This window comes from Lytechinus variegatus, chromosome 10 (assembly GCF_018143015.1).
Source record: "Lytechinus variegatus isolate NC3 chromosome 10, Lvar_3.0, whole genome shotgun sequence".
NCBI classification, from domain to species: Eukaryota; Metazoa; Echinodermata; class Echinoidea; order Temnopleuroida; family Toxopneustidae; genus Lytechinus; species Lytechinus variegatus.
Window position 1 is genome coordinate 32547788 of NC_054749.1, and position 16836 is coordinate 32564623.

At 38.8% G+C, this 16836-nt stretch overlaps 1 protein-coding gene and 1 long non-coding RNA gene across 2 annotated transcripts; one reads left to right on the forward strand and one right to left on the reverse strand.

Annotated features, from left to right (window-relative positions):
• Positions 1–1473: 1473 nt before the first annotated feature.
• On the forward strand, positions 1474–3546 carry LOC121422946. The gene is made up of 2 exons (XR_005971213.1): positions 1474–1889; positions 2657–3546. It is a non-coding gene; the product is annotated as an uncharacterized LOC121422946 (long non-coding RNA).
• A 2077-nt stretch (positions 3547–5623) lies between these two features.
• Positions 5624–15762, reverse strand: LOC121422376 (peptidase M20 domain-containing protein 2-like). Its single transcript, XM_041617378.1, has 8 exons — positions 15603–15762; positions 13312–13537; positions 12327–12530; positions 11567–11715; positions 10554–10696; positions 9539–9693; positions 8187–8421; positions 5624–7543 (listed from the first exon to the last, which is right to left on the reverse strand). The coding sequence occupies exons 2-8, from the start codon at positions 13477–13479 to the stop codon at positions 7404–7406; spliced, it is 1194 nt and encodes a 397-aa protein (XP_041473312.1). The 5' UTR covers positions 13480–13537; positions 15603–15762; the 3' UTR covers positions 5624–7403.
• Positions 15763–16836: the final 1074 nt, after the last annotated feature.

Genomic DNA, 16836 nt, shown 5'->3' on the forward strand with positions numbered 1-16836 from the left:
ATGTTATAGTCATGTATTGTAGAATCAGAATATATATTATGTCTTTAATTGTTTGAAAATGTAGTGTATAAGAATGAATGTAATAAATTTTAAAATATATTTTGTTTATGATACTTATTTATATTTTGTTTATTTTCAATATGTTTGAATATATTTAAGGGGAAAAAAAGGCAAGAGATTAAAAAATAAAGACGTAGAAGGGGAAATAAGGTATAAATGATGAAAGAACGAGAGAGTGTGGGAGCAAAGAAAGAGAAGAAAAAGGCAGAAAGTGATCTTTGAATTATACAACAAAATGAAAATATATAGAAGAAAAGTAAAAGAGTGAGGTACAATGGAAGAGAAAAACAGAATGACAAACAGTTTGAGGTGAATAAAAGATTTAAAACAAAAATGAGTAAAATAACGCGAGAGAGAGAGAGAGGGAGAAAAGAATAAATTTCATTTATTTGTAATTTTCTTTTCTCTCTCTTTCTCTCTATATCTCTTATTCTTTATATGCGTTTACTGGGTGAAAGAAGTAAAAACAAAGAGGGAACAGAAAAAATGAGGTGAAATTAAGTATAAGAACAAACAAAGAATATAATTGGAAATGAGAGGAAAAAGAAAAGAAATAGCAAAAGAAAACTTTGCGCCCCCTCCTTGAGTTAAGGGTCGAATTGTCCCCCTCCTGTGAAACATGAGATTGCGCCATCATGTTTAAGGTCATTTTGTCGCCCCCTCCTTATAGGACAATTAGGGACCCCCTAAATTTAAGGTCTACTTGGCGCCTCCTAGTTCGAATATGTTTATGGTCAGTTTGGCGCCCCCTATAAGTTTAAGGCAATTTGATGCCCCCTAGGTGGAACATCAACCTGGTGACCCCATTTTTAAGGTCAGTTTGGCACCCCTCCTTATAGGACAATTTGACGCTCCCCTTGGTCAAACATCAATTTGGCCCCCCCCCCCCCGAAGAAAAGACCCAGACTGTCAAATACAAGCCTATCAAAAATAGCAACGATTACAGGTTTAATGTATCGGTATGTACCAAGAAACGGATGACTTCCACACATAAACTAGGTCCAATTGAATTAATGATAACATACTGAATGCCTATATATCATTTCTTTCAAAGGAGATCAACATGTCAAACAGCACACTTTGCTGTTGATTGGAAAGTGTATCGATATCCAGCTTCAGGTACCAGGAAGCAGTATCGCAAAGTTCAGCACCCTAAACACACTACATAATACCAGGTGACTAAGAGCATGTACTTGGTTCGCAGGACAGCTGATACAGACACAGAGATTCAACAGCTCAATGATGCTATGGATGTGCTAACCTTTGATCTGGGGGCCGTTTCAAAAAGTTGTTCGTAAGATAAGAGCGACTTTAAGAACAACTGGTGAACCATTCTTACGCGCTAAACCATCGCCAATGAATATGCCATTTACCACAAGAAAGGATCACCAGTCGTTCTCAAAGTCACTCTTAACTTACGAACAGCTTTATGAAACACCACCCAGATCATCATAATGTCGAGTACTGGAGCTGTGGATGAAGACGACATCAATGAATTGGCGATGACCCATGTTGAGGGGAAGTGGGATGAGCACACTATAGCGAAACTCCATTCAATGGTTGATTCTGGCGCAGAAGGAAATACCATTCCTCTTAGAACGTTTCAAGGAATGTACCCTAGTCATTTTACCAAAGATGGACTCCCCAACCCTAAGTTCATACACAATTCAAGTGCAAGGCTGTTCGCGTACAATGAGATCCCAGTTACACACTATGGGTCATTGAGCCTCCCTTGTCGTTTCAACAACTCTCCATGGCTATAAGCCACATTCTTCATCATAGACTCCAAGGAACCGGCAATGAGACCTGACATCATGGTGTAATTGATTGTTTAACCCTAAATCTCCCGGGGTATTTTGATTCTTGTCATTCCCGGGGGGGGGGGGGCCATTATGGCCCCCCCTTAAGATCTCGGCCGCCGATCGCGCGAGCAACGCAAAAATTTGCACACTGGTAGTGTGCGATGTAATCTACAAGGCTGTATGGTAAAATTTTCCAAAATAATGAGATTTTATTTTATATGAATTAATTATGCTAATTTATGCATAAATCATACTTTTTGCTCTAATTCACTAAATAAAGCTCCTAGAATGCTAATTTTTGGTAAAAATTTTCTTTGTAGCATTCTTAATCGTAATTCAAAAAAACTTTGGTTTGGAAATAAATTTCTTATGTATTGTTTTATGAATTTCTTATGTATTTCTTTGTTTTTTTACTTTTTGTTTTTTATTGTTTTTTCAATGGAAATTGTTCCAGACATAATTCTGATCATAAACAAGGCAAAATTAATTAAGTTTAATCAGTAAAAGTAGAAATAATGAAACATTTATGAATTTCGGCTAAATTTGCAATTTGCATTGGATTTGTACATGAAATCACGTTTATGAGCAATTTTGGGTCTGACATGCACTTGCATAATGTTGCGTAATGTCGTAACCGCGTACCCGGGCGTCACAAATTTGGTCTCAAAATTTGCGCGAGACTTGAATGTAAAAAGTCAGTGAGCTGCGAGGTGAAAAAATTTCGCACAGCAGATATATCGCGAAAATTGTTGAGGGGGGGGGGGCCATTATGGCCCCCCCCCCGGGAGTATTAGGGTTAATGCTTTTGCGAATTTCTCAGCGAATGCACAAGGTGAAACCCCTGGATTTAAATAAGAACCAGGTGAAACCCCAGGTTCTGAGTCATTGAACTATATTTTGTTCTTATTCATATTCAATTGTTTTACTAATAATTTCAACATTATTAATTTGATTTATCTAGAATTACTAAGATATTGCTGATTTAGAAGTTAATATGATAATTTCTCACGCTCATAAGCCCTCCTCCAGAAAGAGATAAAAAAGACTCAAGCTTGCTAGTCATGTGACTATAAGTCATTAAGGAAATCTGGCAAACTCTACAACACGCGCACATAAACAAAAAAGTTTTCACTTATTGTGTTTACGTATTGTAGCGCAGTATTGTTGAGAAAGTTTACTGTGTTCTTTTGGTAAAGTTTGTGATATTTGCGATAATATCAAGATGCCGGCGAGATGCATCATTGGAGGTTGCAGAATCACTACAAAGGATGGGGTCAGTTTACATTTGTTTCCCACAGATGCAAATTTACGCAGATTATGGGTCTCGAAAGTAAAGTTGACCCGAGCAAATTGGAGCGCCCCCAGTGACTGGAGCGTGGTGTGCAGTAGCCACTTCGAAGATGCGGATTTTGTCGACGGATTGCGTGCTGCTTTCGGCATGAAGAGGACCCGGCGACTAAAGCCTGATGCTGTGCCTAAAATAAGGAGTGGATCATCAATACCAGTAAAGAGGAGTGGGTCTCGAACAGCAGAGGACAAACAAAAGAAAATGAGGGTGAGCATATCTCTTAGACTGGATTTGCTGATTTTGTGAATTTATCTTTCATTGCTATTGTGGTCAGTCAGTCGGTTCAAGTTCAATGACGATGAGGTCACACTAACACAGAATAGACTGAACATCCCCCCCCCAAAAAAAAATGAAATTGACACGATCCTCACACTTTCCTCAAGTGTCCAGGCTCCACATTGGAAACAGATATTTGCTACATATTTCTAAATTTCTATCATGATTTAGAAATCTAGGTAGACCCGTTGTGAGTTGTATTCTAGAATATAGTGCTGTGTAGGGGTACGGTAGGCTTAATGATAGGTCTGTAAAAGTTTTCTTTTATGCAAACCTTTTTTTAACTGGTATGGTGGCTCAGTGGTAGAGTGCCCGCCTCATGAATAGGAGGCTGTAGGTTCTATCCCTGACCGAATCATAGGACCTCCTGCCTTCTTCTTGCTAGGCACTCAGCATTGAGATTGGAGGAGGTTTTTTTATCACTGGCCATCACTTTATATCTAGTGCTATCCTATGTATTGTCTGGCAACTTTTCATACTTGTTTGAAATACTCTTGTTATTAATTTGTTTCAAGATTGATTACTGATTACCTTAACCTAACAGAAAATAGTTATTGACCAAGGGTTATTGACAAAATTATCAAGTATGAGAAATTTCACTTGACTTTAAAGTAAAGTCAAAGAAATAATTACAGATGGGTAAGTTAAAGCAAGACTGTAAAGTATTTTCAAAAATAGATTTGTGATAACAGTTTGAAATTATGAATTATAACTATTTAAAGACAGCCATATTCATAGTCTCCCTGACATGTTTTGACTAGAAGAAAATGCCTAAATGGACAGACGCACTGTCCTATACTAATACACATGGAGTTTTTTTTTATCCCCAAAAGACCCCTCAAATTTTAACTTTAATTTGTTAGTGCATCAAAAGTAAACGATTTTAAGCAAAATCGTTTGGAGGTTGACAATATCTACAAAAAAAACCCCAGAAAGCTTAAAAAATAGTCATGGGTGGAACATGGCACCCTCAAAAAACACTTTATAGTATTGCTTTAACCCTATCTAGGCCGGGGGGGGGGGCCTCAGAGCCCCCCCTCAACGAATCGCGCGATATTTTCGCGGCGCAAAATTTTTTGACCGCGCCGCTCGCTGACTTTTTACTTTCAAGTCTTGCGCAACTTTTGAGACCAATTTTGCATCACCCGGGTACGTGGTTCCGAAATTACGCAACATTATGTAAGTGCATGTCAGACCAAAAATTGCTCAAAAACGTGATTTCGTGTACAAAGTCAATGCAAATTGTGTTTTCAACCAAAATTCATAAATGCATGATTATTTTTAGTTTTGCTGGTCTAAATGTATTTATTTTATGCTTTTTATGATCACAGAAGAGTCCCCAACAAATTTCATTGAAAAAACAATGAAAAACAAAAGGTCAAAAAACAAAGAAATACATAAGAAATTGCAAAAAACAATACATAAGAAAATGATTTGATATCGCAATTTTTTTCATGTACACTTGCTAAGAACACCACAAAGAGTTTCTATACCAAAAATTAGTACATTTGGAGCTTTATTTAGGGAGTTAGAGGAAAAAGAATGATTTCGCATACTAATTACGCATAAATTAGCATAATCACTTAATAGCAATTCGCATGAAAAAAATTACTATGCAATCTTGTAGATTATGTCCCAGGCAACCCGCGTGCCAATTTTCGGCGCGATCGCGCGGTCGACGGCCGAGATCTTAAGGGGGGGCCTGGGAGGCCCCCCCCCCGCCATATGAACTCCCAAAATACCCCGGCCTAGATAGGGTTAAGTGGACTTGGTAATCTTTATTGTCCAGTTGTCCCAGCATATTGTGTTCTAATCAAGACTCCTCTCAAGAAATGCAAGATAATCTGTAGAGTTAAGGGTCATAAGATATTTTATATTCAAGACAAGTATCTAAGTTAGAAGCCTGGGAAATAGACTGTCTGGGAAAATGTCCAATGTTTTTGACAGAATTATTGCAGCCCAATGTCACACTTAGAAAAAAGCAAGTGCCCATTTCAGTGAGCATTTTTCCTGAAGAGTTCTCCACTTAGATGCATTGCTTTTTCTTCGTTATAGTGGACCTTTTTCCCAACTTTTTACCATACAGCGTTGTACACTTTGTACTTTTTTAGCCAAAATGACCCTTAAGTATGGGCATGACTTTTGAGCCTTCGGCCGCACACCCCAGTCCAAACCAAATCTAAGTACTACCCCTCCCCCCGGCGCAGATTGATTTTCAGCTCAAGTTATCGTCCTAGATATCTCCCGTCGCATATCAAAAGCATGCTACTGACTTGGATAAGATCAAACTCCTGTTCATCAATGAAGAAGTTGGTCTCGTTACTGGTAGTGCCAAACCAGAGGCCTCCCTGATAAAGAACCACAGGAGAGGAGGGAAGAAAAGGCCTTTTCTGATTGTTCCCTACTAAAATAAATGGTTCTAGGCACTATTTATTGGTGGGGATGAACAAGCAGAAGGAAGGATCTTCAATGCATCATTGAACTGCGAGGTTAATGAGCTAGAGGATAGGTATCAAAAGCTTTATTCCTCTGATCTTGGTGGCCAAACGGCACGTCCAACACAAAATCTTCCATGAGCCAAACCAGTGACATAATCTATCAACCAATATTATTAGGTACGAAGAAGGAAGAAGAAATAGAAGTCAACAGCTGCCAACTCACTGGTAATAATACAAAATAATAATAATGGCATATTTACCCAGGGTAGCCACCTCAGTTCCGAAAACTGTTCTCCCAGTGGGCCCTGCTATTATCATTACCCTGGCTTTAGCACAGCTACCTTTGTCAGGTGCTCAAGCACCTGATCTCAGGGTCCTGGATCAGCCCGGAACTCAGAGCCACTGCACAACACCGCTGCTGCAGCCCCTATAGAAGCCTGGCCTCGCTAGGTTCATGCTAGGCCCTAATGCACTTTCATACCCTGAGATGTCAGCAAAACAATTCAACCTAAATTTTTATCAGAATCAATTCCAAAGCAACAATCTTAACCTGAGTTCTAACCTCAATGAGCATCAGGAACAGCTTTATTTCGGCTTTGATCTTGATTTCGTTTTAATTCTCAGATTTAGGGTCTCGGTCTGCCATACATTCTTTTGGATATGTGCAGAAATTAGCGATTACAAGCGGTAAACACAAAGTGAAATCAACAGTGTTGCTGCCCACTACATTCATTTGGCGAAACTCGACAACGAATTTGAATAAGATGTCCCGATCGAAGCCAAAATAAAGTCGTTTTTGTTGCTCTATGGGGCTGAAATTCATGTTAAGGATCAATTTAGTTAGATTATCTGGGAGTAAGTATGAACTCAGTTCACACATGGAGGTAAATAGTTACAATATCTCGCTGTTTTTTCAGTATTTTTCCAAGACTTATTACAGCTTTCGATCTCTGCTGCTTTAGCTCTCAACCCGGACTGGCTTGACCCGGCAGAAATCCCCCCAACTCGCTGGGTTCCAAGTTCCAGCCCAGCCTGGCTCCCAGCATCAAGAAAGCTGGTGTTAGATTTTCATCAGTACAAGTCTTGGCCATGCCCTTGCATGTAAATTGCACATATGCCTTAACACAAAGACTTTCCATTTGATCAACAACACATGCATATTTTTCTGAGTTCATCATCAATAGAACATCTCTGTAAATAATTCAAAAATATTTTCCATTAAATGATATATCAGAATTACATCTATGACAGTAAATATGGCCTGAACACTTTGTAAATGTAAACATTCATTTGTTATTTTATACCACTCAGAACTTCCGTAACAAAGATTACTTGATGCTCCTGGTAGTCTTCTGAACTTCTTCCAGGTGATCTGCAGAATGACGTTGCTTCATCTATCAGTTCAGTCTTGGACATGGCCTTAGCTGGATAGGTGTGTGACGGGTGTGTGTCAGGTTAGGTGTGTGACTCCTAGCGATGCTATGTGAGGCCATTGACAGTCTTCTGGAACTCTTCCTGCGCAGTCTTCAGTAGGTTAGTATCAGGGTCTATCACATCGATACCCGTCATGGCTATGGCTTTGGCTTGGATCAGGGTGGGTGCTTGTGCTCCAGGCAGGCCTGTAATTAAACATAACACATCCATCAATACTCAAGTTTAATTCCTGCCTTGGTACATATGAATCAACAATTAAGAAATGATTTGACGACTACTACAGGGCATTGTTCTACCAACAGCTGTTTAAAACGAAATTCCTCCAACCACAGCTACTGTATATCAAGGTATAATTTACCTTACATTTTTTTTTCATTACAATCAAGATTCAAGATTACCAGTAGGCTTTCTGTTGTATAATTTTTCTACTATTATGTTGTTTTCCATATAATACATCAAAAACAAGCATATACTTACAATCCTTTAGAGCCCTTTTTGTTGTTGATAATTTCAGAAAAAAAATCACTCTTTCAGAATTATCAATTGAATTAAAATGTGTTTGCTATAATAACAAACTTAATTACCATGAATACAATTTACATTTCCACTCACACTAATCCTCATCCATCCCCTGAGCCCCCTTAAAACAGTCATCCATCCCTGAGCCCCCTTAAAACAGGAGTGGATTCAACATCGCTTAATTTTTGCCGCTCTTGAGACTTAAGTTTTGTACTATGAATGCATAAGGTAATCCACGCAACCGACCATAAAAATTAGTTGTAAAACCAATCACCGAACCAGGCCTACGGCTCAGCAGAAGTCACATACCTGCCCATTTGGTGAAGCCAGGTGTATGAGTAGCTGCCTCAGTTGGAATGCCAAACTTGGGATGTATGCTGGGAAGGACGTAGGAAACATTACCCATGTCAGTAGAACCACCCTTCTCTCTTCTCCTCTCAGAGGGGTAGCTGAAACCCAAGCTTTCTGCGTGTCTCTCAAAGGAGAATGATAAGGCATCGTTGTGAATCACGTTATCGTAGTTGCAACCTCTTTTAAACTCGACCTTGACAAGAGAGAAATAGTTGGAGAGGAAACTTAATACAGGGGGCCAATCTAATTCTACTCAAGTCAATGATAATCCTCGACTTCAAGTCAAGGACCACAAAAGGAGGATGGGGAATGCACATGATTTTAACCGATTCTTGCTTGAGTCTTGACTGTTGAAGTAATTAGTTGCTTAAAGGTATTGTTTAACTTTGTGAGCAGCTGATTTAAAAAATTCTCAAACCAAGATAAAACATGTGTACAAGTACATGTATTATAACTAATAAACCCTGAAAACAACCATTATTGAGAATGAAAAGCTAAAACTACAAGGCAAACCCCGATTTTGTAAATAGGCGTCTTGTAGACACCTAAATAGTACACATAAGTGTATGGGATGAAATTAAGATGGTGTTTCCGGTCACTTTATACTTCAAATTTTGAAGCACTAAATAATTATTTTCGAACGCAATTTTTTCTGGGCTTCATTTTTGTAACATATCACAGACACAGGTGACAAGTGTGACCTTCTAGCTCAGATTTTTTAAAAGTCAAACCAATGTTAACCAATCACTTTAAGGTTTAAACATGTGGAAATTTAAAGTAATTTGGCTGATTGGGTGGTGGTGGGGTGGGGAGGGGGCGGGGCAATGAGGAATGGTCCATGGTGATATATACTATGTCACAGAATTCTAAACCATTGTTGCGGTAGAGTAAAATGAAATACACATTGCCATTGACACAAAATAATGTTCTGATCATAAGAACAATCTTCACTTACTTACTTAACAAACGCAATCACACCATGACCTTATATGTTTGTAATTGGGTCAACAAATTTTTGGCTCAAAGTATTCAAATCATATCATATTTAACACACTAGGTGTGAATCTGCAGTTCCACATTTAACCTTGAAGGTGGGTTAAAGCTGGCAAACACTGGTTATGTCATCAATTTCTCTGTTCCTTTGCACTCATTCACAAACAAATAAAACCTTGCACATCTAACACATGCACTGAATTGTACTCCTTCTCTAACTAATCATTAGACCAAAGTGATTTCTAATTAATTGTCAAATTAGATATATGCAGCACCCACCAGCATTTGCCAATTTTCAATCAGGAGCACTGTCATACCTCACACCCTGTTGCTACTGCTGCACCTCGGGCGCATCCAACGATCTTCTCTTTGAGGACACCAAGTTGCTTACTTTCAGGAGCTCTCAGATAGTACAGGAGTTCTGCTTCCTCTGGAATGATGTTAGGCTTGGCACCACCATTGGTGAAGATACCTGAATCACAGATATCAAGAAATGAATGTTTGACTCAGGTAAATTAACAAAAGTCAACACCTCATCTTTTAGCAGGATTCCCGCTCTATGCTATGAATCATATTTTAAAGAAACTTTCCCTGCATTTCCAAATGTTTTCTTGTGATGAGAATTTCCTGGTTGTTATAAAAATTTGTTTCAATGAGAGTTGACTTTGCACCATTATTTGGATAAATTGCTGAATCAAGTGACTAAGAATCAAGATTTGATAACCAATGGTATAAAAAATATGAATGTCAAGAATTCTAAGCTTTCTCCTGAAGACAAGAACATACTTGTCGAAACGTCGAGTTTGGGTTTGGTTTGCCCAAAAAAGATACATGGTGGTCAGTGAAACCTACTACACTATTCTTCTTCGCCATGAAAACCTTCAGAAATTATATATCTAAGCTTCTCATTATTCTGAAATGAAGATGCATAAATAAAGAACAGAGATCCTTAGCAATCCAATTGTAAACTTTTAGTTATTGAGACTGTCCTTGCTACTTATCTACATATGACTGGTCTGCAATTTAATGAGCTGTGTGTATATGAGATTAATTTCCTAAAATGCATACACTAATAGGTCCTAGAATTGTTGCAGAAAGTATTGCAATAACATACACCTACAAAATCAAACATAACTTGGAGTTTCAACCAATCATCAGGAGCATACATTTGGATATTGTGTTTGATATTTGGTTGCATTTCAATGCGAATCTCTCTGCATAGAGCCTAAGAAATCTCATATCAGAGGCAATTTGAGCAGGCACAATAAAATAGTACTTTTGTTGATTCTGTCCCCCTAATTGTGCTCACACACAGAACTTCAATTTACTTACCATGAACTCTCCATTCCGGTCTAAACTGTTGCCTCATGACCGAGATATTACTGTAGCACATGACAGCTGCATCTAGGGCATTTAAACCTCTCCAAGGAGCAGCAGATGCATGGGAAGCTAGACCAGTGTAGTGTATTGTTAATCTTCAAGGTAAGGAAAAAAAAGATATTAGAATTTCAAAAAATCTAAAAGTCATCCCGAATGACAACTTTCCTACATGCCAAAATTTGTTTCTGAATGGCAGAAAAATATGTTTAAGAGTCTGAATTCGGACTTTAGTCTGAAAATTGGCATACCTGGGAAAATATGACCATGGCGTTGTGGTTCTGAATGTCGCCTTTTATTCAGAGTGTGGTAACATTGTGGCTTAAAATTTAAGTCATGGCATTTCCTTTCCTTTAGTAAGAGAATAGTAGAGAAAACACCTCTACTGAAGTGATGTTGTCCATAGTCATAACTAGTCCATGCCCACTCGGGTAAGCCACACAGAGAGAGAACAAGGCACCTTAGAACCCCTATTGCTAATTTTGAGGGCAATATGGTGAGTTGGCAGGGCACCTAAGGTAATTGTCGCCTTGTCGCTGCTTGAGCTAATGTGAGGGCTGGACATATCCATTCTACTGTATAGCCACATGAGCTTTGCATACAAATAAACTTGTGATAACTGATATCATAAATCACTTTATACATTTTCAACAAGTTTTCTTAGAACACTTTCTGTTTCTTAAACTTAATCAGGAGGCTGTTTCATAAAGCTATTCATTAGTTACGAGTAACCTTTTCTTCGGAACTAAATCAACACCAATTAAAATCTGATATTTTCATTTAACACAAGAAAGGATCACCAGTCACTCATTAAGTTGTTCATAACTTACCAACAGCTTTATCAAAAACCCATACAGTATTATGATATTGATAAATTTTGAAAATGTGAAATATTACAGCTTCTTCATCAGCTAACTTAGAACCAGTATATGATATAATCTATGTGGAAAGCACTTATTCTTTCTTACTCTAGCATTGACAGGTGTAGAGGTTGTGGTACAGTGTAAGCATATGGATGTGCCATCATAGCTACGTCCATATCCTTGAAGGCTCCAGCGTTAATCAGGTCTATCTTTCCTCCTGCTCCTTCTTCTGCTGGCGTACCAAGCACCGTCACCTTAAAGTGTGAAAATAGGTGTATTCATATCAAGGATATTATTATAATCATCATTATGCTGTGTGTCAAGAAGGAATATCAGGAACTACTACACTATGACTGGAGATATGTCCGATGGGTATTTACTTATTTTTTTTATAGTGTCTTGACGTTCCTACAAACTTATTGTGCAATCTATATAATATAATATAGATTGAGTCGGTCTGAATAGATGAAAGTGTGTAGCATTAGTGCATTGATCGCTGTTTAGTGATTATAATCAGGGAATAATTTTGCTTTACAAATTTGAATAGCATTTTTGGTCATAAAAGAAAAACTCTCAACTAGGTAATGTACAGTCCTATGTAAAAAATATGCTATACAAAAGACTAAATGCAGAGCAGTCGTTCAAAAATGTGGAGCAAATTGCGATGCAATACCAGGAAAATTATTCCCTATTAATGTCTGCCTGATCAACAGAATAACAGAAGGTTCACCTCAGGTCATAGAGACTCAAGTCAGCTTTATTATTTATTGATCCAATAAACACCTCTTTGACAACCATACAAGAACCACTTGCTTACAATTATAGACAACAGAAGATTTTTTTCAACAAAAAGATATAAGCTTACCCTGCCAACCAGAGAGTCATCAAGTTCTAACGCTGCTTTGATCCCCAGACCTGCACCTGCTCCACATTCAGCTATGAGGTTATGTCCGCAGGCATGGCCAATTTCAGGAAGAGCATCGTACTCACAGATCACACAAACATGGACGCCAGTATCAGATCCATATGTAGCCTTGAATGCAGTCTCAAGGTGATAATTTCTTGTAACCTAATGTAGAGTTTGAAAATAAACACTTACTATTGTAAGGGAGGTTTGTCGATGAGAGGAAATTAATAATAGTACAATAGCAACTCAACAGGAACATAACAGAAATATAATGGAGACGAAGAACAAATTAAATGAAGAGGGTCATGTCTGTGTCTATTCATATCTCCATATTCATTAAAAATATGTCTTCTTATACACTTGGCCTTCCCAGCCCACATCAAAAGAGTGGATTTGAAGAGCACAAATTACGTTTAATTAACAAATTAGAACTAAAAGAAAACAAAATTAACCTACATGTAGACTTCTTTCACTTTAGTTAACTGAGAGCTTGTCTAGTTCCTACAAATTTGGGGAAAATTGTTTTCTCATATCATTCATGCTTCTCAATGGTATTTGTTTATGAATTCACTATTTTTATGCATACCTTGTAGAGAGCCAAAAATTCAGAAATTCTGTTTATATTCTATATTTCGTATGTTTACTATTCTGTCTCCTTTTGCTTTCATAATGAATAAAAATACTTCAAAAATACTTCAGTTATCATTCACAGACAATTTGGGTGTCATAAATTGGATGTGCACTCTTAGGGATTTGTGCCCCAATTGGCTCTCCATAGTTAAACCACGACTTTAAACCAGGGTATGATTTAAACGCGAGTTCAGAATCCAGGCCTTAGTCTACAGCGATTTGGTGTAATGTCAGATTTCTAACAAGTATCTCTTTTACAGGCCTGACAGAGACACTGCATAAGTTCCCTACCTCAGAACAAAACATACCTTACCTCAAAACCTTCCTTTTCTAGGTAATCGGTGAGAATCTTGTGAGCATGATGTTCATTGTAACCAAGCTCAGGGCGGGACCAGATCTCTTGACTGATTTTATTTAGATCTGAGGCTGATTCATCTATCTTGGCCTGGGCAGCGAGCTTTCTATTGTTCCAATCCGACATGGTCACCAGACTCCAGAGGAAGAAGAGTGTCTAAATGATATACAATAGTGCTAGAACCCTAAAAGCATTAAAAAGAAGAAAAAATTACCAAATCAAATCTGTATGAAGAGCCAAACAAATTCCAGATTGACTCTCCCTTCACAACTGTCTTGACGAAGAGTGAAGAGTAGATAAAGACAGATTACTAATGAGATTTATTTCATCAGTGATCTCACTTGTAATCTGTCTTCAGTTTAATCTACTTGTGAAAATGGAAACCAGCTCCGCAAAATTCTCCAGAATTGTACACCCTGGTTTCCATTTCCACGAGTAGATACATATATTATATAATAATTTATCCCCTTATATCTTGTTTGTGATTTATTTATTTCATGAATTGATTTAGTAATCATTTTTTTTTACTTTGTGAGTGATCTTGAAGAGCAGGGAAGGCAAGGAAGATGGATTAATGACAAAATTATAATTCCACATTTGACTAATTAAACCCTTGCGTGGAATTTTCAATGTCATCTGAAAACTTGACCACCCATGGAAATCTGAGCCCAATGAATATTGCACAAGGAAAGAAGGAACCCAATGGCCCACCGTGACCTGGGGGATTGAGACGAAGCATTGGAGGAGCACAGCATTAATTGTTCACAAACAATACAGTGCCCCTCCAATCACGGGTCAAGGTCCGCCACTGAAGGAACCAGTTAATAAGAGCTTTGCATCGTAAACAGAATTTTACATAAATATCTAAAACAAGGTAACCCAGAGATGCCAAGTTCAAAGACCAGCTATGCGTGAAATTTTCTGTGAATCTGAGTGAGATCACAGACATTGTGTACAATGTATGAGGATAGGCTGTGATAGTTGCGTGAGAGAGATTTGAGGGGATGAATAAGAGTCCAAAATGCTTGAGTCTCACGCATAATGCGTGAGACTTGGTAGCTCTGATTAGGTACTGATTCAATTTGGTGACCACTTCCTAAAATCACAGAATGGCCTACAAGTATAGTTACCAAAGTCAAAGTCTCACCTCAGTCACATTTGCTCTAACATTACACTGTAATTTATTCAAACCACCTCTAGAAGCTCTAGAGTCTAGACTCTGTTAAAACAGCTGTATTCGACACTTGGCTGCTGGAGAGAAAATTGCTGAGCCTCTGAAGTATCATTAGTCTTAAGGTTAGACTTAGGCCCTAAATAATTTTAGATTGGAAAAGAAGTCAAGAAAGCAAAAAAGAAAAGGGCAACAGTCAACTTAAACAGATTCTGGCTGCCTCATTCATTCACATGATTCACGGCCCCGCTTACGGCTTTGCTAGAGTAGACTATAAAGGCTGCGTCTCTGTTTACTGCGGCAGCACGAACACGTACTGTCTGAAGACATGTCGGGGTCCCCAGGGCAACGTCTCTGTTAGTGTTACTGTGTGAGATAATGATTCAACACTCGTCAGGAATTTCAGTTTTAATGAAAAACAATTAAGAAAAGATATCCCTTCCCTCAATTTGTCCCTCTTTCAATTTGACAAAACACGTGCCTGTGACCGTGTATTGTAGGTCCATGCTGTGAGTGTGACTGTTGACTTAAAGAGAAATGCCAGTTGTTGCAGTAAACACTGATTTCATGACAAAGTCTGTAAAACCAGGCTTAATTGTCAGAATATCATCCAGGATCTAGATCTGGTACAGTTACGTAAACTGAGCTTTGTGAAATCTTGAAAGCTACGCTGAAAATCGTTCACACTGAAGAGCACCAACACAGATAGGCACACGTGGGACGCTGTATTATCAATTATTGCTGGAATAAAGACCCGACGGAAGTGACCGAATCTGCGCTTATTTCTCAGCAATTACACAATTTCTTCCAGAATCCTTTGGCACATATTTTTTTATTCATACAGACACTTGGGTGGTCATTACATTAGATTCTGTAAAAAGTCATTTTGAGATCGTTACCAAAACTGAAATTTATCTTTAAACTAGTGACAATAGCCAACAGACACAGAGCAGTCACTCACAGCTTACCCAGGGGGCTCCCGGCCGCTAGCTGCACAGCCACACACAGAGAAAGCGTTACGATTTTATACGACTAACTTTTTAAAACTAATGTTTAATACCGTACTCGAGAGACATACCCGGTACGATACTTGCTAAATATTCTCAGATATATGCTTCTATCCGCTGATGATGGCAGTCTGAAATATTCTCATCAAGTTCAGAACCGATCAGCTCTAGTTAGGCTCGCGTGGAGTTTTAATAATAGCAGAGAGCTAGACATGCTAGAGAGAGCTGAGCTGGTACTGGTTAACATGTATGTATATGCGCTATGCCGCGCCGATGGGCCAGGCCGGGACGGCCGCTTCCATTCCGGGCCGAGCCCGGGCGGCTGGGGGAGACTGGGCCTGGTAAGCGAATGATGGAGTTTCGCGGGTGAAGGAAAGAGGGCGTGTCTGAATGGGCGTGGCTTGGGTGCAGTTGAAGCCCCCTCCCAAACCGCTCAAGCAGACCCCCCCACCCCCCCAAAAAAATCGACCACACACACAAAAAATAGATACATATGTATATGCCTCAAAAAGTTTTTTTACTGTTCAAATTCGATTTATTTTTTCTCGCACGGTCGCTCAACACTCCCTCACAAAAATGCAGAAAACATTATTATTTCACAAATGGCTGGAATCCCAGGGGGCACTTCCATGCACGAGTGGATACCATGCGCGACCATGGGGTCTCGAAAAGCACCCTAAACACGTAATTTTCATATTCTGAAAATGCACCCCTTAACAACAAGTATTGGGGTGTGAAACCCTACCCTTAACAATTAAGTATTAGAAACAAAACGATACTCTTGGCAAATATTCCCTGAAATGAACCCCTAAACAAGTACATGAATGTTTTCTGGCGGTCGTCGGCTTTACCTTATTTGGTTTAGTACGACCCCACCTTCTACACCTCGCGCAAATCGGGACTCTAAACACGAAGTGTTGGGGCAAAAAGGACATCCTTTACAAAACATTTTAACTTTGTTTTATCATCCCCGCATATTCGACCCTAAACACGTAATTGTCCTAGCGAAATAGATACTGGCCTTTTTTCATCATTTTTGTGTTTTTGACACCCTTATCACGTTACGTACGTAACGTGCCCTATCGTGAAAAAGACATCCCTTTTACGTGGTTTTTTTTGGTCGCGCATGGTATCCACTCGTCAATGTAAGTGGCCTCCCCCCCGGGGTCACTACATATTCTTTGATTGAGGCTAAACTTATTGAACAAATAGTCAAGGGTGTCGATCCATGTTTCAGATGGCGAGAGGGGGTATGTAAAAACAATTTCCAAAATTTCCGGCGCTCTGCGCGCTAATTAATGCAGA